Here is a 25,961-nt window from a genome sequence, read left to right on the forward strand (position 1 = left end):
AAGAAAGAATCTGTGTTAATTGTGCCATGTCTTCTAATCTTGATTAGTTACAAAATGGTGGGGTATTTCTTACCAGGTTCTGGGAGGTCTAATTTCGCCCGCTTTAGTTCTGCCATAGAAATCTGAAGTTGGTCTATTACAAAATCATCTTCAAAGAAAAAATCCTTTGCTAGAGTCTCCTGAAGAAATTCTACAAGTTCTTCCATAGACAATTTCATTAGATGTTCTAAGAAAGGATGACAGAAATGCAAATGCTAAGTCAACAGTTACTTAAAGTTGAAAAGATAATATACTCTATTGGAGTATAGTACATTTTTTAAAAGGGCATTGAAAGGACATATACAACTTTCACATGACCTTGTGAATATCCAAAAGAATTTTTTTTTTTTTTTTTAAATGATCCTGAAATGGTCACAGAGAAAAACAGGTTAATCTTACTTGGTAGAAAAAGGAGCTGGCAAATACTGTCAAACATCTCATTGGCTTAAGAGTAACCACACCTAGGCATTAATAGTAACCTCAAATAAGAGCTTCTTAGTGACAATAGACATAGAAAGGCACCCAGGAAGACATGAGGCCTTTCCCTTTTATTGATATAAATCTCCAACTGCCATAGGCAAATCCACTTTTAAGTTTGTATTTATTAGTAGTTCCAAACTTTTTTTTAAAAAAGGTTATTAATTTGTGGAGTTTATTTCTGTTTATGAAAGCAGTTTCATTGGAAAAAAATTCAAACTACAGACACAAATCAGAAAGTAAAAATCCACTAAGATCACACTACCCAATACCCTATCCATAGATGTGTATATTCACATGTGCATACGTGTATCAATTCACAAAACTAAATTATATTTTCCAAGTTATTCACCCTCTTGCTTTTTCCCCATTCAATAATATATCACTACTACCAGGTGTGGTGGCTCATGCCTATAATCCCAGTGGCTCTCGAGGCTGAGGCAGGAGGATCATGAGGTCAAAGCAGTCTTGCCAACTGAACGAGGCCCTAAGCAACCCAGTGTGGCCCTGTCTCTAAATAAAATACAAAAGATAGCTGGGGATGTGAGGATATATATATATCTCAATCACTGATATCTCTCACTTCAACAGATGTCATTTTATACCATCATTATTCACAGTGATATAATAGTGCAATGTAATGAATGCATTATAATTTGCTTAATTAGTCTTCTAGTGATGGACATTGAGATTGTTTCTGAATTTTTGCTATTTAAAATCACTTTGCAATGAACCTCTAGTAACAATGTCTCTAAATATTTTTAAGGCAATGAGGAAGAAAGAAAGAAAAAAACACTCAGGTAACCATTGACAAGGTGCCCAAAAAAAGAGGTTTTTCCGTTTTGCTCTTTATTTTTTAATTGGCAAATAAAAAATTGCATCTATTTAAGGTGTACAATATGGTCTATTACAAAATCATCTTCAAAGATGATTTGATATATATATACTATTATGAAATGATTAAATCAACCTAATTAACATATCCATCATCACACACACTTATTTTTGTATGAGAACATTTAAATCTACTTTGCAATTTTCAAATATATACTAATGTTATTAGTTACGGTCACCAGGCTGTGCAATAGATCTCCAGAACTTACTCCTTCTGTCCAACTGAAACTTTTTATCCCTTAGCCAACATCTCTCCACTCCCCCTACCCCTCAACTATCATTTAGGTTTTGAGGCTTCACATGGTGATGAAGTAAAGTAATTTAAGCCCTGAGCTTTGTTTCCCTAACCAAGAAAAATATAGAGCAGCAGACAGATTTCTCTATAGTTTATTTAGTCTAATGATATCCTAGTATATAAAGAAATTGCTGTGCTTAAAGTTATTTACAAAGGGTAAAGAAACTTTTTACTTGTCAAAATTGATCAAGAGTCATATAAATAAAAATGATTTAAGAAGAGCTACAAAGAAATATGTTTCTACTTTTTCACTGTTTCAGAAACATTGATATCTCTTAATAAAAATTATATTTTTGTTCCACTCTCGTTTTATTCATAATCCAGAAAGAAAGGAAGTAAATGAAGTGGAGGAGGGGTGGTGGGAAGAGAAGAAAGAGGAATTTCACCTGGTTGTAACACAGAACTCTGAGTCTTGGAAGCCAATTTGTTGTCAAAGGTTTTGTTGTGGTGCTTGAGTCTGTGTGTTGGGGAAACAGGTGCTGAGTACAAGGGAAAGGAATCCTTTATTTGAAAAGAGTAAACAATACAAAGGTATCTTATACTGGGCATTCTCATTCCTAGATAAAGTGTGGTTGATCTGGCCCTCCTAAAGTTCACTCTGCCCAAGTAGGTAACAAAACAATCTTACATCAAAGTACCTAGCATGTACTTAGAACACCAAGCACAGGAGAGAGAAAAACCATAAACATAATCCCATACACTCAACTGGCTCATACTGCAGATGGGATGCTGAGCAGATCATTCAAGGACAATATGAGAGAGTAGAGTATCCACTGAATGTTAAATTATGTGGTATGGACTAGATAAGAAGTACTATATAAAGTTCTAAAGCTTTCAGTGATTCACACCTCTGTATTGCTTTAAGAAGAGTCACATAATGCTTAAGGTTGAACTGAAGACTTTAAAGATGAGTATGATTCTTCATTTCTTGATTTTAAAGTAAGGCACAGCAATTCAAATTACAGAGCCCTTGAAATACTCCAACTAAGACTAAATTTTTTTTTTTTTTAAACAATCCTTGCTACATTTGTGCAACTATAGACACTGCCTTTACTTGCCCCCAAGGCCATGACAAGGTCAAGCACAGCTGACCTACAAGTTCCCCATTTAGAACTTGAAGTTGCAAGCTTTTTCCTGAATGAAGGTAACAGTAACAGAAATATTCTCTGTGGCACCCTTAACTCATGAGGCTAATGTTCTCTCTGTTCTAGTACAAACTTGAAATTCAGACCAATGAAAGAATAAGATGACCCGTGAAAACCAATCCTTAAGAATAAAATTAGTAAAACCAACAAATTTCATTCTACCACTCAAGTGTAAAAATGAAATTAAAAGGGGAAAAGAATTAAAGATATTTGCTATACCGGCAGCATCTAGTATAAAAAAAGAACCATTGAAAGTAAACTACCAACTGAAGATAACTTCCCCAAAGATTTTCAAGAATTTTTTATAACACTGGGACAATGAATGTGAAGCCCAGTGGGGACTGACACATCAAAGTTAAAATAAGTCTTGATTCTTATGAAATCTTCAGTTAAAACATTTTCTTACTTTTGTGTAATTTTAAGATTGTGTAGGACATAGCAGTAAGAACTCTTTCTCCTTCAAAGATGTAGATATCCCATATTCTGAGGTTTAGTGTAAAGGGAGTCTGTAAGTAAAAGCAAAACAAAATGGAAGTATGATTAACAGTTTGCCTCATCTTGTGATTAAAATTTTATGGTTGAGTTTTGTACATAAATACTTACACGATCAAGGAAACACTGAAAAAACCATTTCATTGTGTAAAAACTTGTGTAGATTTCTTGAGAATCCTGAAAAACAAAAACCTCACAATTTCTGGATTGTAGCCAACAAAATATGACAATACAGTATGCAAAGTTAGGAAGGCTGTTGGAGATAGCTGTCAAGGCTAAACATAAAACTATCTTGTTGCAACCTTTTTCATGATTTCTTTTCCTATTCTTATTTTTTCTCCTAAAATTTTACCCTTCAAAATTAACCCCACAATGAATTTCTCATGATAGGACCATAACACATTTATTTTTCACTAATATATTTTACAGTGAACTCTTTGTTTTACTAAAGAATTATATCTTATAGTAAAGCACATATATAGTTCATGAGGACCGAGTTTATAAGACCCTTAAAATACTTTTTGTACAATTCAAAACCTCCAAAGTAACTAAGAAATCACATATCATTTAAAACTTCATTGTTTCCATTTATCAGCTTCACAGAAGTCTGAATCTATTAAATAGGACTGTGACAGATCATCAATATTAAATTTTACAAATCTAACATTCTTCAAACTGGGAATTGTAACTATATAGTAAATGAAAAGGATGACACTATAAATAAACGAGGTAATTGGAATCAAAGACCAAATATCATTGTAGCTTCATTCTTGGAATAGGTGGTTAAGTATCATATCTACCTACCAAATGTTGCTTAAGCTTGGACAGAAATTTATTCAGTATTTTTTCATGATGTTCTTGAAACCTCAAGAGTTTAGGAAACCCTTGGACAAAAAAGCCTAAAATACAAACATAAAAATAGTACTTCAGAAACAATATCCATAAAACACCCCATTTAAAAATGCAACACATTTCTTCCATTCCTAACTATCAAAAGTAAAAAGAAACATCCAATAGTTAACAAGATAATTTTCCTTCCCACCGAAAACATAAGTGTATATAAACTTTGGGTAATGAAACTTTTAGCTAGGATTTGTTGCTAACATTCATTCACCTTCATTATTGTAAAATATATTTTCTGTAAAAAGGTAGAATATTTCTGAATTAAAGGAAAATTAGTATATTAAAAAAAATAACAAAAAGAAACTGAGGCTATTAATCAAGATTATCTGTTCTTTTAAAGATCTTGGGCCATACCTTAAATGACTATATTTTTTACAGTCATTCTAACCTTGACTATTTACCATTTTGTTTTACTGTTAATGTGTTACATAAACATTTACTTTTTCATGTTTACTTCAGCAATTTCTCTCGTACCTTGTTTCCAAAGTTTTTATCACTCTATAACACTTTCCATAAGTTATACTTAATATCAGCTAAAACAATGTTATATCAAAAATCATATTTCATCCCAATTGATTATATGATATAATCTGTAAGATGTCTAGTTGTGAATGGTTAAGTTAGTATTAATTTGTATATTTAATTCATTGAACTTTACATCTATTTTTATTCACAAGTTTCCTTTCAGATATTTATATAATCCATTTAAAAAGACATAAATTCAATGGGCTTTTATTTTTCCACCTTAGTGTTTTCCAACCTGGTTTCTAAACAACTTTGAAAGATGTTAATAGATTTTTCTATGTTTTTAAAAAAGAACTCAGGGGGAAATGTTGTATGTTATATATTCTTCTTTGATATTTATGATGTATATTAAGCTATTCATGTCTTTTAGATTTCATAAAACGTTTTGCTTAGCTTATCTCAATCTCCCAGACTTACCTGATCTTGGAGTCTACTTTTTTTCCCCATAAAACATCTGTTTCCAAAAAATGAAACTTTGCTCCTTCAAGAACTTGAGGAAAACTTTACTGGGAAACACTGCTTTACAATCTGGGCAGAATTTTCTCTTAACTATTGCTCAGTTTTTGAAGGTATGTGTAAAAATTTCCAGAAACAGAGATTCTATTCCTCTCTTAGTAATATTTTCCAGTGAAATGATTTCATAAAAAAAATCTATATCTATTAGTGCCACTTTCATGGTCAATTTGACAGGAATGGTCAATTTGACAGGAATAGGAGTTGGAAAAATTTCAAGAAAAGTCTGATTTTTTGAAAAAGTCAATGCACTTCAGTAATAACTAGCTCAAGTATACTAAGATACCTAACATTTCTTCACTTTTCAGTGATATCCCAAACTTGATATTTTAAATCTTGTTTTTTCTAGCCCTACCTTTGATTCCACATATGTACAAGTGATACCACTTTCATATAGTAAATGCAAAGGACAGAGGTAACTTTTATTTATAAATCTTTATACACAGACACAGAAACAAATATTTCTAAGTACAAACTCACCCATAAAAATGACCTATACTTCACCGAAAGTATAAATGTTAGGATAGAATTGCTTTGTGGATTCGACTGGTGACAATAATTGCTAGCAAATAGGTTTAAAGAAAAGATTATTTTCTAAAATTGGACAGGTTTCCACATAATTATATATCCCCTAAATTGTACACTTCATTGCACTTGAAGACAGATCAGCAATACCACTGCATGGAAAAGCAAAATAAAGACTGATAAGGAAGAGTTCTTTTTCCTCAAGATGTCTTTTTAAATGATACTGCCTGTTGGATGTCAACTCAATGTCTTATATTTGGAGTCCAGAAACCACTAACATGCAGTTAACATGTGTTAAAATAACTGGCAAGGAACACTAAGAAACAGACAAAAGCAAACACACACACAAATACCCCTCACACCCCTGCACACATAATACCCTCAACAAAAGTCACATGCTAGGACTGTCAGATTTAATAAATAATGGACTATGGAAGGCCATAATTTCAAAAACATTAAAATAGAACTTTATGTGGAAGGTTCCCCGCAACGTAAGAGCATAAATATTCACAAAGTGAATGTAGGTGATCCATTCTTAGAATAACTGGTATTAAAATTTTTAATTTGTTACTACTACATAGATGTACTGAAAAAATAACTTTGCCTTAATATAAATACCACTTGTATTTCTAAAACGAATTGCAATTCAAACTCTCCAAAATAAAGTTTAATAAATATGCTTGGCAAATATTAGGAAAAGGTCATTAAAAACAATCTGCTAATTTGATAACCAAAAATTATGCAAGTTTTGAAATATTAAATAATTTAGTGCCCAAACATGTCATCAGCCATTTACTTAAAATGGAACAAAATTTATGGCTGGAAGAACTAAAAATGACACTTGAAATATGAAATTATGTACTTTTCCTTTGAATGCCTAAATGTCACACCATTTCTAAGTTAATATTCCTCGACAAGGAGTTATACATCACAATATTCAAAGGTAACATTTAACTGAAATGGTAACTGCATGACTGTCTAAAAGTTTTGATCTTTTATTTCTCCCAAATAATATAGCTTTTCCTAAATTCCTCCAAACATAAATTAGTTTCTTCTGGCTGAGGGCAAGTAGGAAAACAATTATAAATACCAACAATATACTTTGGGGAAATGACAAAGAAAAATTAATGTGAACAGAAAATTTTAGAAAAAAGTTTAATAACAATAACAACAAAAAGAATTAGAAACAAATACTCTGAACAAGCTCTGAGACATTAAGTTTATTGTACTTAATTCTACCAGGCATCTTTGACTTTGTTTTCATTTACCTTTCACCCTCTCTTATTTATTGATTAATGATAAAATATGGGTTTTCTTACCATGCATGGCATGTTTAGGGCCTGAGAAGAGTTTGACCAGGGCCCAGAAGGCATCTTCCTCGTTCATGTACATGAGGAGTAGAGCTGTGATCTGGCTCATCCCCTGACAGTACCCAACTTCCTAAGAGCAGAAGAGAACACAGACACTGGAGTCCAGAATCCAACTACAGATGTCACAAAATGCCTAGAGAGATTATTTAGAGGGCCGTTCTAGAGATAAATATTACAATCGTTAGAGCACGATGCCACACATGATAAAAGAATAACACTCTGTTCAAGAATAATGTACAGGTGTAGACAAAAGTTTAAGTGTTTTTTTTTTTTATCATCTTCTGTTTGATACTCCTATGCTCTCTTTAAACAGTATTAATATTATTTCATTTTATGTATGATTCTTAATGCTAGCAATCTCTCTTCTCCTCCAAGTCCGAGTTTGCTATTTTGTTTCCTCTGTATTTCTGAACCCTTAGGTAGACACTTTTGGGGTGCCCATCTAGCCTATACCCCTCTCCGAGAGCTACCCACTCTCCTCATAGCCCCTGCTTTGATGTGGCCTTAGGGATTCATGCTTCTGTAACAGGAACCAGATGAGGATGGACCAGATGAGGACACCTGACACCAGGGGAATAATTAATTGGTTGTATGGACTAATCAGACACTCTACTCCCTCTAGGAAACATGAACAAAGCCAGAGAGGCTACAATCACATGGAGTTATAAACTCAAACAGTAAGCCCCAAGCCCATGAGTGGAATTTCAGCCATGGAGTAAACAGCAAGTAGGCAATGGAAGCCATCTGGAGACAAACACAGTAGAATACACAGTTCAGAGATAATCAGAGATACCATGTGGCCCCAGAGAGAGGGAGAGAAAGCATACCTATCCTCCCTGAATGCTTCCCACTTCCAGCTCCAATTCCCATGAGGCGCAGCTACAGTTTCATTTCCACAAGAAGTTCCTTTAGTAAATCCCTTTTGACCTTTCCCTAGTTTAAGTTGATTTCTGCTCTTATAATTTAAAGAGTTCAATTACAATAGAACTCAAACATCCCAAGGTTCAAAGGTTCTCCTCCCTGGAATCTTGTCAACAGGTATTTATTTAACACTCACGTTAGGTCTCTCCCCAGAATGGTACATGCCTTAAGAGTAGTACATTTATTACTAAAAAGTTGAGTTTTACTCTACTCCTACTGGACCTCATCTAATACATAAAATGTGATACTGAAAGACAACCTTCTAGGAATAATGAAGAATTCTCCAGCGAAGTAAAAATTAATCTAGCTACCCACTTCCTGTCTTACCCTCCCTATCCCATGACCTGTTGGCTTAAAAGTAATAACAGATACCATAAAACATAACAAACAATATGTAGGGAGGGAGGAAAAAGTGAGGTTCACTGGTGTACTATGGGTCGTATCTTGGTTTTTCCACTTCCAAATCACTTCTGTTCTTTCTAAGACCTCAGGGTTACCATGCTAGCCATAATAAGATCCACAGAACTAAGAGAGACTACAGACCACCTGGTTCTGGGATGAAGAAATGTGCCTAGAAGGGCCTTATTACACAGGGAGTGCCAAAAGGAACCTCCTGTTTCTTGCAATACAAGTCAAAGAACTGGGCAGGTATGCTCCAACTTACCGTATTATAGATAGAATATGCAGCAAGAACATGGAATAAGGATTGTTGCCTAGAGAAATAAAAATTTACATTAAGCACGATTTAGTTATTTCACACTTTTTAAATTACAAACTTAAAAAAATAAACAGACTGACTGAAAACAAATAATCCAGATAGGATTTACAATTGCAATAAAGAAATTATCCTAAGCTCATATTGAAAGAGTATTCTCAACAGTCTAAATTTGAGACTAGATAGCTTCATTCTGATAGAAAGATTGATACCCAAAACACAAAGGACTTCAAAATGTCTTACACTGTTGCCGCCTTTCAATGAGCTTATTCTTAATTAAGAACTGCTTAAGAAGCTGGCCACAGTGGCACACACCTGTAATTCCAGCAGCTCCAGAAGCTGAGACAGGAGGATTAAGAGTTCAAAGCCAGCCTCAGCAAAAGTGAGGCACTAAGCAACTCAGTGAGACCCTGTCACTAAATAAAATACAAAACAGGGCTAGGGATGTGGCTCGGTGGTTGAATGCCCTGAGTTCAATCCCCGGTATCACCCCCCAACCCCAGAAAAAAGAACTGCTTAAGGAGATGTGTATGAGCAGGCAGCTGGCACAGGTGGGACTGTGATGGTTGTCTCTGTGTGGAAACCTGGCTAGGCTACTGAACACTATTATTTAAACACTCATCTAGATGTTACTGTGAAAGTACTTTGTAGATGTGATGAAAATCCAAATTCTGTTGAATTAATCTAGGGGCAAAATATCCAAGGATATCTGAGTAGGCCTGATTCATTCTAGCTTCCCTGAAAAAGAAATTCCACCCAGGGACAATTGCTTTAGCTTGTGCCCAAGAGTTCTAGTTTGTTATTCCTGACAAGTTTGTTTCGTGAAATTTGGACTTGGGAAACCAGCCCTCAATAACTGGACAAATCAATCTCTTAACATGCATTTCCTACTGGTTTCTGCTTCACTGGTTCAACTCTGACTAAAACAGAAGACAGCAAACTTGTATCTTTCATTCACGAAGTGTCATAGCAATGATAAGCCAGTGTGTAGTCCTAATATCCTATTATACTTAGTTCATTAATTTCTCACTTCATTTCCTTCATGTTCATTTTTTTAAAGTTTCATTCATTCATGCATGAGAGCAAGGTTATATTTGCCACTGACACAGTTTTCAAACACATACAATCTCTCTTTTCTACAACTTTTAATAAAAGTATCTACTGTATTCCTAAGAATTCTCAGGTCACAAAATGATTCTTTACCAATTTTATAGCATCTACAATGTCAAAGGTTAAAATTTCTAAGTTAAATTAGATCCTAAGTTTCACACCAAATGGACTCAAATGATCTGCAAATGCTTCAACCTTTGGGATCTAAATAAAAACTACAGTCTACATAAGACATTCCAAATGCTCATATTTTAACTTAATACTTTGATAAAGACTATTTATAAATGCTATTTACATTGATAATATTAAACTTTACTTACTTAACACCATATCTGTCTCTAAACATAATATGGTCCCTAAATGTACGGTTGACATCAAGGTCTATTTGTCTGATATCAGGTGAACAACCCCGTGCTCTGTGTTTTAAATTCTGGAGAAGAAAGAGAGAGGGAAAAAAATACGTTTTATGAAAATCACTTGGTCAGAGTCCATGATTTATAGTAAAATGATTCTCATTAAAAAGTTCTTTTTGTTGTTTTTTAGGACAATAATTCCTGTGACTTTAAAAAAAAAAAATCAAAGCAATATAAAATGGTACCCAAAAACTTTTCCTACCCTCAGTGCCCCCACTGATTCAACTCCCACTCCTTCCCTCTTCCCTCCCATTGTGTCAATACAGTTAAATTTTAACCAGCTGGGTGACTTCCCAGAGTTGGCCTTACTAATACTTTGTGAAAGTTCTTTAAGACTGAGCCAAGCAACCTATTGATTTCTTTTTTCCAGCAAAGTATTTTTATTTTCGTCAGAGCTAATAAGCACTGCCTTGCTTCTTGATCTGCTTCATTTTCTACATACTTTTAGCTAATTCAACCCCAAATTTACTATAAATTGTACAAATCCCCTTTGGTGATGTTCCATAGAACATCTGCCACTGCCTTGTCTTCCTGAAGGTAAGTCCCAGGTAGGTTGCTTGGTCTCGGGGTTGCTGCCCAGCTCAGGCCTGGGGTTTCCCTGTTTTGCTCTGGCCTTGTGTCCCCTGATTCCTGGCTCTCCATCTTAACTTTCCTGGTCTATTGCTTGCTCTGGAGGAACACATTCTCCAGTAGCTCCTGTGAAAGGGTGTACAGAAAGAAGATAAAACTTCGGAAACCTAAATGTCTGATGATTCCACCCTCTCAATTAACTGTTTGGCTGCTTCAGAAACCTAAGTTGGAAAACATTTTTGCTCCAAAGGTACTGCTTCACTGTCTTCTGGTCTCCCGTGTTTCCAGAATAATTCTTGTTCCTTTATATGCAAGCTTATTTTCCTCTCTGGAAGATGATAAGAGCTGCTCTCCTTGCTCTGAAGTTTCCCCTTTTTCTATTTGATTTGAATCTATTTTTATCCACAGAGTTGGACATTTGGTGTACCTTTCTTAGAAACATATACCTCTCAGCTTCAGAACTGTCTTTAGTAATTCTGTCAATTTACTCACTTTTCCCTCCTCCATTCCCATTTTCTCTTTCCAGAAGTCTGATTATTACAGTGTGTGGGACCTCCTAAGCTGTTATCTAATTTTTCTTGTATGTTCTGTATTATTTTCCATCTATTTGCCTTTAAATTTTATTTTCTGCAAAATTTTCTCAATTTGAATTGTCTACTATTTTTCATTTCCATTATTTGTTTACATTTGTAAGCATTTTGTTGTTCTCATAGCATTGTTATTGTTTTATAGCATTCTATACTTGTTTTATGGATGAAAACAGTTTTCTTCTTGCTTTATAGTTTGTTTCTTACAAGTATCTTTTTTCCATTTGTTTTCATTTGCCTCTCATGTTAGCCCCTTTCTTTAAATGAACAGCAGTACTTTGCTGTCTGCTTTTGTGAGACAATTTAAAAGTTGTGGGACAACAGTGTTCTTCACTGCAGAGTGATGTGGGCTGAGCAGTCCATGAAGTTTGGGTTTATTTTCTTGTGTAAACACGTTCCCCACAGAAGGCTCTTCCTACCCTGTCAGGAAGACAAGTACTTGGTTGCCAATGTTTTAGGACCTGGGTTGAAGTAAAAGACTAGACTGCCCCAAATTCAGGATATTCCATTCCTTTGCTTTCACAAGAGCAGCCACCCAGCAACGTCTGTGTCCCAGATGAAAGGCCCTCTGCTCCATGCTCCCAATAAACCTCCAGTCCTGAGCCAGCAGAGGGAGGAGACCTGGAAGATTCAACTGTTTCTAAAACCCACTGTCCACCACCTCACAGCCTCACCTGCGCTTCCTGAGGTACCTGCAGCCAGTAACTCCCATCCACCTTCTGAAAATCTGAGCTATCATTCATGGTGTTCCCACTTTCCCACTACAGTCTAGGGTTTAGGTTTCTCAGGTTTATTAAGCTTACTAAATGTCTGCCTGCACTTTGGTTTCCAAAAATTGGCAGCTCTTATTTCTTCTCCCACTTCTTACTCCTTGTGGGTTTGCCTTTTAAAAACTCTGCTGTCAATTTGGTGGTATTTCAGAGGAAAGGGGGGCTAAATTATGAGTATGTTTAACAATCTTCCATGTTTAATCTCATAGAAGATTAAAATTTATATTAATTTATACTTACCCATGTTTAAATATAAATAAGCATCTACATATACATGCTATATTGATACATTAACCACATATCAATAATATAGATTTCTGCTAAAACCAATTCTAATAAATACATATAAAAACATAGCTTAAGACTAAAAGTAGAATAGAGACTTTCTGGGTGTGACTCAAATAGTGTGTGTGTATGGTAAGCATTTTTGTGTTCTGAGGTGGGTACTAGAGAAGAGCAGCTTCTATATAGCTTTTTAAAACATGAAGAATGGGCTGGCGTGTGGCTCCTCAGCAGAGCACTTCTCTAGCATGAGGGGGCCCTGGGCTGCATCCTGGGCACCAGAAAATAGCAATTCGAAACTTGAAGAGTACCCATAGAATGTTCATGAGTTCTGAAAACCGAAGAAGATACTTGTAGTACTTGTATTAAAATCATACAACCACTGAAACATAGTTATTTCTGATAAAAGCTGGTGCAGGAGGCAATACAAAAATTTAGTTTAAAAATAACAGTCTGTCTGTATTTGATCTCTTAATATTTTCTTTTTTTAACCTTTTATTTTATTTATTTATTTATTTATATGTGGTGCTGAAAATTGAACCCAGTGCCTCACACATGCCAGGCAAGTGCTCCACCACTGAGCCGCAACTCCAGTTCTTAATATTTTCTTTTTAAAAAGGTAATGGGCAAGTACAGAGGTTTCAATTGTTGTCCTGCATGCCTTGTAAAACATGAGACACTGAAACAAAGGAAGAAAATGTTTGACTAGACATGATGAAAAAATGCCTTAAAATAAAATTTAGTTGGAAGGGAGAAGACCCAAAAACATTTATAATATCAGCTTATCTCAAGGACAAGATAGTCCATCATAAAATAGGTCTTATGACAGAAAGAAGCAAAGCCTAGTTAGGTTGGTAAAAAATAACAGGTCAGGAATGTTATTTATGTCCTAAAATGTTTACACACAAATGCATAGAATACAGTGAATCAAGTGCATTTCTTACCTCCTGAAGAAAAGGAGGTAAACAGTTTTTAAAGTTTTCTCTGAGATTAGGTGGTTGAGATCCATAAGTACTATAATAAGAATAAACATTTTATCTAAAAAAAAAATGGGTGCTAATGAACCCATAAACCTAGGGCAGAAGTACAAGTATTCAGACGCGAACTCAGGAGTATGGTCTATCAGATTGAACCAAGCCAGGCTAAGGCTTATGTGAGCTTCTTACCCACTGTGGACTGAACCTCTACCATCTATAAGGTATACTGCTAAACATAAGAGAGAGAAATACAAATGAGATACAGTTAAAAAAAAAAAAAAAAAAAAAAAGAGGAAAAAGCAGTACATAAGAGTATTGCCTTAGGAGCCAAAACAGACTAGATTTTAAATCCTACCTCCTTGCTAATCCTGGAGTAAAAAGTTACTTAATTAAGCTCAGTTTCCTTATCTGTAAAATGAAAATACTAATGATAACAGTAAAACCTGCCTCTTGGTATTACTAAAAGAACTAAATGTGATATAGTTCATACAGAGCACTTAGACAATATCCGCATGTGAAAACACTTGAATAAGGTCAGCACTCCTCAAGGCAAAGTAGACAAAGTATTTTTAAAATACAGTAATATGAAATTTCAAATTAGAGTCAATCATATCTAAATCTGAGGGAAGGGATCAAAAATGGTGTTTGCAATGACCCTTGAAAATTCATCCCTCTATTTCTTCACTTTTGGAAACAAAGTCCCCTCGAGCTCCTATTCCATGAAGACTTCCCAAACCATAATGTGCCTTCTTTTCTGCTTTTTCTTTCTTTCTTTTTTTTTTTTTTTTTGTAGTCGTAGATGGACAGACTGCCTTTATCTTCTTTATTTGTATGTGGTGCTAAGGATTGCACCTTACACATGCTAGGCAAGCACTCTGCCACTGAGCTATAGCCCCAACCCAAGTGTTAAACACTTCTATGCAATCATGTCTTCTCCAATAGAAAGAAGACTTCTTGACACTGCACCTATTTATGTTTGTGTGCTCTTTAGCACACTTCAAACAGAGCTTCATTCCAAGAAAGGAAATACATGTCATCAAGCAAACTTAAAAGGAATGAATGCTCATAATATGCAAACACCACATAATTTCACCCATCTAAGAAAAATTTTGGTAGATTTAAGAGAAAATAGTTCATTGTACATGAAGTACAATGTATACCACTTTTGAGAGAGTAAGAATGAGTCATCAGGAAAAGAAGAATTGGTTGAAAAATGATGCTAGGGAAACCTGAAAGTAAAAATAATATTTATGACAACATTGAAAATTATGAGCTTAAAAACAGCCAAGTCATTTCTGTTTTTGCTATGAACAGTTTTTTATTAAATTATTCCTTATATTAACCAGCCATGGGACAATTTTATTCTACGCACACACACACACACACAAAAAAAAAACCCTGAAAACTATAGTTCTATTATTAGCAGGTACACTGGTTAAAAAATGTTCCCTCAAAATTCATGTCCGTTCAGAACCTGTAAAGGTGGCCATATCTAGAAAATATTTGAAGACATCAAGTTAAGATGAGGTCATAATGGATTAGAGTGGACCCTAAATCCAGTGACTGGCATCCTCACCAGAACAGTCAGACACAGACACACACAGGAAAGAAGGTCAGATGACAAAGGAAGCAGAGATGACGTGACACTGCTGTAAGCATGGAACCCTAAGGACTGCGGGCAAGGAAGGATTCTTCCCTACAGCCTTGAGCGCCTCAACTTCAGCTTTCCATCCTCCAGAACTGTGGGAGAATGGATCTCTGTAGTTCTAAGCTACCCAGATGGTGGTACTTGGTGGTAGCAGTCCTAGGAAATGAATGCAGCATGTAAACAAAGAACCTGCTGCTTTCCTTAGTTAGACAAATATTTACTAAGCACCTACCATATGCTAGGCACACTGTAGTAAGTGCTGGGGTTATGTTTCTATATGTTCTCTCAAACATACTTCAGTTTGAACACTTGCTCTAAAACTATGATACTAAAAGCAAACACCTTATCAACAAACTGAAATTTAAAATGCTTAAATCCTGAGACATAAACTCTGTGTAAAGTCCAAACAGCTGAATTTTAAGTCTGTGTTCACATGAAATGAATAACTCTTTAATTAGTATTTATTACTTTTTATCTTGATGAAATTTCACCTGCAAACATATATGAAAAAGAAAAGAAAAATATTGAAAGACCACCAAAGTGCTTTTTATAATTTACTTTGGAGGAAGCTATATATAATTTTCTTTTTTTCCATTTATTCCATTTTAATTTATATTTAAGTGTATTACATATATATTTATTTATATATATTTTCCAAGGAATATATTTCAAATCTATGCACCTAAGATTCTTTGATGTATATATCTCACTCTCTTTCAAAGGTTAATATATTAAAACTTGGGATTAGAAAGGGTATAGCTAAGATGTTAAGGCAAATTTAATGCATTGCCTAATTTAAGGAAAGCATTATTGACTACTCAGTCAAAAGCTTAACTTTTCATTAATAAATAATAGTCTTGGGGACAAATTCTTCTTCTCTCAAATATATAAGAAAAAAAAATCAGACACAGGCAGATGCTGGATAAACCAAATTCTGCTGTTGTTTTCTCATAAACTATAATGATACTGCAAATCTCTTTATTGATACTACAATCAGGAGTTAGTCAATTTTCCCTACAAAAATGCCCTAACATTGATGGATTATTTTAAGTAGTTTGATCATTTATATATTTGAAAAGCAAAATACTTGACACTGACTGATACACATCATTTTTACTGATTTGTTTGAAATTGACTAAACTACAATAAAACAAATAATATGACTCCAAAATCCAATGTATTATAATTTTAATATAATTTAAAGTAATGATATGAATATCTCCTATCACCATGACAGCTTAAAAAATTATTTTACTTTTTGATTTCAAAGTAACCATTAGTTTAGTTACTTACATTATAAAGGTCTTTTGTTTCTTCTTTCATTTTAGGGATCTCCAGAAGTAGAGCCCAGACTTCACCTCGGAGCTGGAGTGGGATTCCTTTGTAAATTCTCCTATGAAACTTATTAAAAGATAAAAAGAAACTAGAAGTTACAAAGTGAAAAAAGTTTAGACTAGTCCCTTCAATCATTCCAGTTTATGTTAGTCTTTTATTTCCAGAGTATCCATGACAACTAATTAATACATTTTAATCAACCGACACATTTAAATGGTCAACTCCCCTTTTTCATCCTAAAAGAAAGACACAGATATTGAAGGAAAGAATAAACAAGAAAGCATTAAGAATGCTCAGTATATTATATTCGTATGTGCATACTATTACCAAAGTGTCCTTTAAGAGGCACAAAAGCACAGTCACTGCTCTTTGGTAAGCTGTGAACATGTTACTGGCATTCCCTTGTTACACACTTCCCCTCATTCACTGAGAAGGTGCTCCAAATAGCAAAAAGGTTGCCTTATGCCTAAAACGTCCTCACAGCGTGCAGAGGATGCTGTCTAAGCCCTAATCTCTCTTCTACCACCTTCTCTCTGATCCCTCCAGAACAGATCAACTCCTTGCCATCGACCTCATACCTCACTTGGTTCCCTTTCCTTCTCCTTCCCTACCCCACCACACACACACTCCCTTTCTTCCCTTCTTTGTCTTTTCACTTTTTGATTTCTTCAGGAAAACTTTTGACACTGAACCTATCTGATTAGACAAAAATAGTGAAAATTTTCCAACAAGGAAAATATCACTTATTAATGAAATTAGGCACTAATCATCAGTATCATCAACTCCTTGATCCTAAGAATCTTAGTATTCAGCTTACTTCTCCATCACTTGTAATTACATTCCCCCTCAAGTCTAATTATCTAAATAACATGCAAACTTATTATGGCCATTACAATGGGTCACTTATGCCCGATACAGTGGCTCTCATACTGAGAGTATATTAGAGATAATGGAGAAAGGGAGGAACTAATTCTATGTGTGAGAGTTGGAAAAGATTTCCTTTAGAGAAAATGAGAAAAACCTCTAAACTGAAAGATACATTTCAAGTGCCTGGAATGGGAAATGAAGCTGGGAACAGGAGTGAAGGTAATGATGAATAAATTGTGACTTTAATATTCATAACAATAGTTACTCTAACATTTTCTAGTTGTCTGCTCTAAGCCCAGATTATGCTTTTTGTTTCTAAGTAAATTTTGTACTTATAGTATGTATCTAAAGAGGTTGGTACTATTATCATAACCATTTTACAAATGAGAAAACTAAGATGTAGAAAAGTTGTTACTAGCTCAAAGTAAACTGTGTCATAAGAATTCAAATTCCATCAGTCTGACTTCAGAACCCACAGTCTCAATAACCAAGACATAGAACCTCTATATAGTAGATTTTAACATCAACTTAATACTTCAATTTGAAAGGTACTTTCTTTTTTTAAAAAAAGTTACCTGAAATTTACCTTTTATTTCTACTATCTTTGTTCACTTGCCCCCAAAATTAAGCAGTCTACTTTAGTCTTACCCATACATTTAAAAATCTACCAACTAAAAAATTGAAAAAAAATCTCATCAAATGACTGTTTTAAATGCTTCTTTTTTAAACTTAGTGACCTCAAAACAATGATAAATGTGATAATCCATATCAATTTGCCTGCCTAGTGAGTAAACTTTTCGCCCAGAAAGTCTGGCTCTAATTTGTGGAACTTTCGAAACTTAAAGTACATACGAAACAAAGTTCACTTTCCACTACTGATGCTCTGCAGTGCCTCCCCATTCCCTTCAATTATACCTGCTTCATAAGTTCCTTTGTCTCTGCCTTCCAACAGCACCTGTCTCCCAAATCTGGACCTAAAACTACTTAACCATGCAAGGGGCCCTAATGCCTTTCCTAACTATGTTCTATTTCCTTCTGACCTTTCATTGACAAACCAAAAGGAAAGGCTAGCACATAAGATGGAACCATTAGGTGAGCTGCAGTCTGGATGCAGAATCTCCTGTTTATTGCTAACAAGTCAAGTGACCTTGGGAAATTTATTTTTAAATAATGGATCTGTTTTCTGGTCAGTAAAATAAGATGTTGGCCAATATGGTCTCAAAGAGACATTCAGTTAATTTGATCAATAAAGAAAGATATGTATCTGTTGTAGGTACATTGCTGTGACAGAATTTAGACATGATGTCATGACCAGTTAAATCATAATGGTCTTTTACTTAACAGAAATAACTTCATTTAATAGACTATATTTTTAAAATATAAGACTACTATCTACAGGGAGGCAGTCATTGTGAGAACACATAGGCAACATAACCCTAATGGAAACTTTTAAAATTAAAACTCCAAATATTCTCTACCACAGCTGTATTTTTTTCAAAAATATTTTTAGAACTTCTCTGTATTATTACTCTGAAAGTAAGGAATTTGTGGAGAGAAAACATACCTACCCTTGGAAGAGTTGGAAAAAAAAAATCCAGGCTACCTTTTACTTCAATGTAATTTAAAACAAGGTATGAATTGAAAGCTGTAATTCCTTCAGAAGGTACAATCTGCTTCACACCAAATTGGACCATATATGTCATCAAATGATGTGAGCATTACAGTTATGGGAGAGTGCTTTAAAATTGTACATCAAAGAAATACTTCTGTTAAAATCTCTTTTAATGGGAACTGCATTAGCCAGAGTTGCTGTCAGAATAATAGCCTAGTAGAATTGCTCATTTTTACAGAGACTTACATATTTTCATAGATATATGTATACTAGAAGAGAACATAAAGCCATAAAATTCTACAAACATTTTATTAGACTGAATGTGAGATGAAAGTGTAAGTGCAATGAATCGAAATTTATCCTGTAATTACCACTTCAGCAATCTTTCCATAAAGATGTAAGGTAAAGTAGTTGTCAACTCCAGGCTAATCTGAGAGACAGCATGATATTAAACAAGAGCACAGGTATTGTACCTAATTGTCCACTTTGAACTGATTTCTCTTAAAAATACCCCAAGTTCCAAACCCATTGCCAAAACAGACAGTTAAAATCAACAACACAAAATGAATTCATTCTGAGTAAAATGAAATAATAGAGGAGTCCAACTGACTTGAAAATAAGAGTATTTAGACTTCTCAAAAAGAAAAATTATTTTAGCCTTGTGAGATACCCTGTTCCCAAAAAATCTGCATGGTTAAATAAAGTTTCACATAATTCAAGGTCTGTCTTAAAAATTCACTACATTATAAAACTAAAGATTGATGAGTCCTTTAGGAAAGACATCTGGCTTCTTTGTTTGGCTCTGATTTCCCCAACTCTAAGCAGAGAGCCCTTTTCTTATTTAATAGGCAACACTTATGGACTATGCACTGTCAGGCACTACTACTAGTCTATGTGCTTATTTACTAAATTAATTTACTTAATCCTCACAGCACCTTATGAGGTAGCCATGATTATTATTCCCATGTTACAGATGAATACACTACAGCAGAAAATGGTTAAATACCTTCCCCAAGGTCATGCAGCTGGTAAGTGGCAGAGCTGGGGTTTGAATCCAGAATGGGATGGCTCCAGCTTCTCTTAACCTTAGGCTACACTGCTTCTATGTAATACCTATTAGAACCCAAGGAACTGAAGCTCTGGAATTCTTGCTGGCAAGTGCTGACATACAATAATTTAAATCTATACAAAAAAAGAGGGGGGAGGATTATATAGAAAAAAAGTGTGAGGAAATAAAAAATCCTAATGGTTAACTCAGTTGTGTTTTTGCTATAGGACTATGGAAGATTTCTTATTTTTCCTTAAAAATTTTTTATTGTCTAACCCTCTATCAAAAAACTACTATCAGTATTAACACTTATTGCACACTTCCTACATGCAACGTACAATGCTATATGTTTCCCATGCATTAGCCCATGAAATCTTCATCCCTTTGAAATAAGTACTATTATCTCCATTTTACAGATGAAGAAACTGAGGCTAGATGACAGTGGTTTGCAAAGTATGTGCTATGAGGTCCAAACTATTTTCAGAATATGACTAAAATTGAACTTTCCATTGTCAGTGTGCTGACTTTTACACTGAAGCAGAAAAGCAATGGAGAGAAAACCACCACACCTTGGCATAAATCAAGGCAGCAATAGTGTTGTGCTATGAATCACTGTGTTCTTCTCTTCCAGTTTAAAAAAAGGTCATTTTCACTTAGGATACCCTTGATGAAGGACTAAAAAGCCTTAATTCAACTAAATCTTGAGTACATGTCTTACTGACATGACAAGTGACAAAGTAGCAAGTATACAAGGCATTTTTGCTGCACACTGATGTATAATCGTTACCTCAGGAAAAAGCACTCGTGAAACTGTTTGTATAACAATTTGAACCTACTTCTTTGTTGTACAGAACACCATTATGACATGCAAAAAACAAATGACAAACCACAACTACATGGCTGTTCAGATTCAAGGGTAGTATCTGGCAGACGTCTCCTCACAGTAAGTGAGAACGCCACTTGAAGGAAAATCGCTGACACTGTCTTGTTGCTTCACTGATCACATCTGACCTTTCAAGTAAAAACGAGAACTTTGAAAAACTTCTACCACCAGGGACCTGACACCCTCCCACTATTTAAAGACTCTTCCGATGACATTGGTAATGATATTAGCAGATGTGTGTGTGTGTCTTTAATTGGTTTAAAACTTGACACAAACTCAATGCAGGGCAAAAAGATTTAAAGGGAGGTTTGTAGAAGCTTTTGAAGAGGAGACTGCTGCTGCCTCAACAAGAATGTTCAGAGGTCATCCCCGAACACTGTGACATGTGGCTATGAAGCCTGCAACTGCTGCTGTAATTTTGACCTCAAAGGGAAGCCAAGCTGCAGAGGAAGCGGACACTGCAGAAGGCAGACAGGAGATGAAGAAGCCAAGTCACAGGCAACATAACTGAGCAGCTAAAATCACTCCTAAAACCCACCCCACCTCTGAACCCCCCAGCCCAGCCTCTTAATTGATGAAACCAATCTGCGTTGGGTATTGTTACTTACAACATAAAGATTGCTAAGGTGAGGCAGTCTGTCAAAATAAATGAAGTTTTCAAAAATAATATAATGTAACACTTTATGAGTGTTGAAGAAAAGTTCTTATGTGAAATATACATTGAATTTATACAGTTTGGTATGGAAATAGTATTATTTTAAATTACCTTTTCAGTGTTCTTGTATTTTTCCCAGCCTTTTAGCATTTTCAGCCATTTGGTAGTTCTTTCAATTTCCAGATTCTTTTGCTAGAATAAAGTTGAAATTCATTGTAAATTCATTGTTACTCTTTGTTGGAGTTTTTTTTGTTGTTTGTTTTGTTTACAAATTACAAAAAGAAAAAGAAAATGCTATGAAAAAAGAACTGCTAAAAAGTTATACTCTATTAGATAGCAAATATCCTATCTTAACCTTTCATAAGTTGGATAATTACTAGAGTCGCATCAGTAGTATTCTATGTCTGACAAGTAAAAAGGAATGCTCCAAGACAAGGAATGAGATTGCTGATATTTTCCAACACTTTAAGGCTAATCACCAAAAATCTTGGATAGTCTACAATTTTTTAAAAAAAACAAAAATTTTAAATATCCTAAAATATCCTTCATGACGCCAAAATATCTTTCATGAGGCCATGAAATCACAACTTTCAAATCTAATTCCCTCTTTCTCACTACACCATATTCTAACATATTAATGTTTTCAATGGCAGAGTTGATTTTTTAAAAAGAACTGGCTATTTAATTATTCATTTAATTACTTTTGTTGTGATTAATATATAATAGCACTATGCTAGAAAAAAATTATACAAATAAGTCACAGTAGCTGCCCTATGGGGGATTTATCACACACTAGCGAGAAGGACACAGTGCTCTGGCAGGTCCTCTGACACAGGCAGGGAGGATAACAGCAAGGTCACATAGAAGGAACACTCGAATCCACCCAGGGGGTGTCAGAGAAAATGAGCCATAAATGAAGAGCTGAACAATGGGACTTTTAGGAAGTACAAGGTGGGAAAGAATAGTCTAGACAGATGAGAATACATTATTTCTGAGTGATTCAGCACCCTAGGGACTGACAGTAGCCCCAAAAGTTTTAAAGAAAGGAAATACCAGGAGATGAGGCTGCCAAAGCAGGCAAGGGTCTTGTGTATGTCACATGAAATTGAAATCAGGGGAATGGGCAGGTGAGACAGAAAATGCTTGTTCCTCACTTGTTTGGTTTCCAGGAGAAGAGAGATTTTTTCCCCCTAAGTACTCAGGCCTGAAAGAGTAACAAGTTGTATGAAACAAAAGCAATGGATTAGAGGGTGTATGGGAAAGGGAACAGTTGTGAGGATGTGTCTTATGCTCAAGGACCGATGCTCCTTACAACCCACTCAAGTGGGTGTGGTCATCTCCACTTCACCATAAGGAAACAGGCGCAAAGGGTTTAAGGGACAGGTCTCATAAGACAGAGGAGGGGTTCAGAGCCAGGCAGCTTGGCCTGAGGACCTGCACTCCTAGGGGCCACATCTTCCCAGCTCCTGGATAAAGACAACGGCTCCTTACTGACTGGCTTCAACCCAGCCTCAACCAGGCAGGCGTTACATGTTGGCAGATGGCATACACCCACTGCCAATATTTTTAGATCTAAAAGAAGCTTAAAACCCCAAAGAAAATCCCGAAGTTAGGAAAAGTTTCTCACCAATCAGAATATTTACACTGTTTTTAGCTATATTCTTGAAACTCATTTACTCTACTTTTTCCCCCGTGGTAGTGCTGGGGATCAAACCCAGGACCTTGCACATGTGAGGCAAGAATTCTACCACCAAATTACACTCCCAGACCTACTTTCAACTCTTTTACATTCATTTATGAATTTTTTCATAATAAAGATTACTTGTGAGCAAAGATAGTCTGTTATAATTTTCATTTTTCAAAAGGTTAAGCATAGTCTTTATTATATTATTAGTGATAAAATGTTACAGATGGTTCCAGAAAATATGTTTAATTTTAAAACTCAGTGGGGCACTGCAATCTAATTAATATTTCTGCAAAAATGTGATTTTAGAGATGGCCAAGCTGTGAAATACTGAGATTGATCTAAGTTGCTGTTTGCTATTTTTTGTTCTTCTACACGTCCTCTCCTGACTTCTTTAAAGCATAATCCCTTTTCCCACCAACTGAAAAACACCAAATAATTTAAGCCAACCCAAGAGTATAATAACATACACTTTGCCAGTAACAACCCTGCTGAGTTCTAGCATGTCTCTTGCTATCTTTCATTTTTATGACAATGAATTACCAAAAAATCATTTTAGGAAGTAGTCATTATTTTTATAAAGACACACTGTTGTATTATAAGGTTGATCATATATATAGATTATTTTAAATATTGTACGTTTTCACATTGCAAGGACAAAACAGACACACTAATTTTTAAGAACCATTAAATATGCTTTTCTTTCCCAATAGGGGAGGGAGGGAGGGAGGGAGGGAGGGAAGGAAGGAAGGAAGGAAGGAAGGAAGGAAGGAAGGAAGGAAGGAAGGAAGGAAAGAAGTTAGTTAATTAGTTAGTTATACCTTGGAGATGCTCCCAGGCTGTAGGATTTTAAAATTATGTATCAGTGAATCAATAAAGTTTAAATGTTAAACTCCATAATGCTGTCAGTTCACCTATACCAGACTTGAATGCACACACAAGACCTTCCCTTCCTACTCATGAATCTGTAATTCATGGATAAGATATACTTTCTCACCAAACATGCTGAAGTTGATTATTCTAAAAAATTATTTTGAAGTATGAAGTAATTAAAATGTATGTGACAAATGTGAACTTAGGTGCCCTACAAAAACAGGCTAAGAAACACAACTTGTCACAGACTCAACAACACAGAGATGAAACTGGAATATGACAGCGTATTTGGACCTCCATCCAGAAGTTCAACAGATACTTTAAATTTGACATATCCAAAAAGATTTCCCCAATGTGCTACCATTAACTTCTGTTTCCTGACATGAATTAACAATATTTCTATGTATCATGTCAATCAAATTGGAACCTCAAAGTTGTTTTGAGTTTCTCACACCCAGACCATACTCTGCTGGTTCCACCTGTCTCCTTTCCATCCTGTCCTCTGCCCTCATTCTCATAATCATAGCTCCTGGAGGAAAAAAATGGCTCCTTTCTGACATTCCTGTCTTCAGTCTAGCCTCCATGCCACTATCACAACTTTTAAACATGTCTACTTTAAAATCCTTCAAAGGCTACTCATAATCCACAAATAAAGTTCAAAACTCAACACAGCATACCTGAGGGCTCTTAACAATATGGCCTAACTAACTTTCCAGATTCACCTGGTGGCTACTGTTATGATCTGGCTATTCTGAATTATTTGTCATTTCCAATACATGCTGTATTTTCATGCCTCTTTGAACAAGATTTGGTATACATCTGACTATGATGCTCTTCCTTTCCTCTTCTGGCAAAATCCTATGTATTCACTCAAAATGCAGGTCAAATGTCCAAGGTCTGGAACCACTCCAAATGCATCCATGTTTCAAGCAAAATTAACTATTCCCTCAGCATTCCATACCATGATTAAGGACCAAGCTGGCCTGGACGCAAATCTGAGCTATGCCCCTTCCTATTATTTTCACTTAGGGCAAATTATTTAATTATTCTGTACCTTAGTTGTCTCATCCACAAAATGAGAATTATTATTATTGTTACAGCAATCAACACTTCATGTTCTAGCTTCCCAAAGGCCCAAACCACATTATTAATATTAAAGTATAAACTCCTTGACCACAGGGACCATATCATATGTTCATCTTTTAATTTAGCACCTGAAGTGGTGACTGTTACAAAAGAAAACTTATATAAACATTTTTAAATAAAACAGAAGTTACATAAGAAAAGACAACTGAATTACACTATGGAGTAACTGTTAGCATTCTGTGGTCCCAAGGTGGAAGGGTGGGATGGAGAATGAATGTAAAGAGACGAAAATCAGAATGCTACTTTTGATAGTTGATCATTTTAATACAGAAATAACAAGGGGTAAATTATAATATCTCTTCGTGGCATAATAGTGGAGATGGTATCCTTCTATTACATCGGCAATACTTTTCAAAATGCTGCCCAAGGGCAGCAAAATACAAAATTGATTCTGTTGCTTTCATATATAAACATCCTACTTTTCTCAATTTTTCTTTTGAAATATTTCAAACATGCAAAAAAACTGAAAGAATAAATAGCATACCATATACTTATATGTGCCTTACCCTAGACCCACCAATTACTAATCTTTTGTCAGATTTCATTTATCTCTATGATTTAGGGTGTTTTTGATTTTGATTTTTCATATTTTGGTAGGTAGCTGATCCATTAAAAAATTACAGGCATGAATACTTCTAAATATTTCCAAGTATATACTACCTAAGAACAAAAACACATTATTTTAAC

At 35.0% G+C, this 25,961-nt stretch overlaps 1 protein-coding gene across 3 annotated transcripts in view; it reads right to left on the reverse strand.

The window, feature by feature from the left end:
- Nucleotides 1–25,961, reverse strand: part of Usp6nl (USP6 N-terminal like) — a 141,673-nt gene that overhangs the window by 16,595 nt on the left and 99,117 nt on the right. For all 3 annotated transcript variants that reach the window (XM_047520704.1, XM_047520706.1, XM_047520705.1), the window contains 9 exons: nt 21,683–21,763; nt 16,465–16,572; nt 10,245–10,354; nt 8,764–8,812; nt 7,128–7,248; nt 4,147–4,241; nt 3,454–3,519; nt 3,257–3,356; nt 74–226 (listed from right to left, as the gene is read on the reverse strand). In XM_047520704.1, coding sequence (XP_047376660.1) covers nt 74–226; nt 3,257–3,356; nt 3,454–3,519; nt 4,147–4,241; nt 7,128–7,248; nt 8,764–8,812; nt 10,245–10,354; nt 16,465–16,572; nt 21,683–21,763 — 883 coding nt within the window. The remainder of the gene's footprint in view (nt 1–73; nt 227–3,256; nt 3,357–3,453; nt 3,520–4,146; nt 4,242–7,127; nt 7,249–8,763; nt 8,813–10,244; nt 10,355–16,464; nt 16,573–21,682; nt 21,764–25,961) is intronic.

The sequence above is a fragment of the Sciurus carolinensis genome, chromosome 12, assembly GCF_902686445.1.
Source record: "Sciurus carolinensis chromosome 12, mSciCar1.2, whole genome shotgun sequence".
NCBI classification, from domain to species: domain Eukaryota; kingdom Metazoa; phylum Chordata; class Mammalia; order Rodentia; family Sciuridae; genus Sciurus; species Sciurus carolinensis.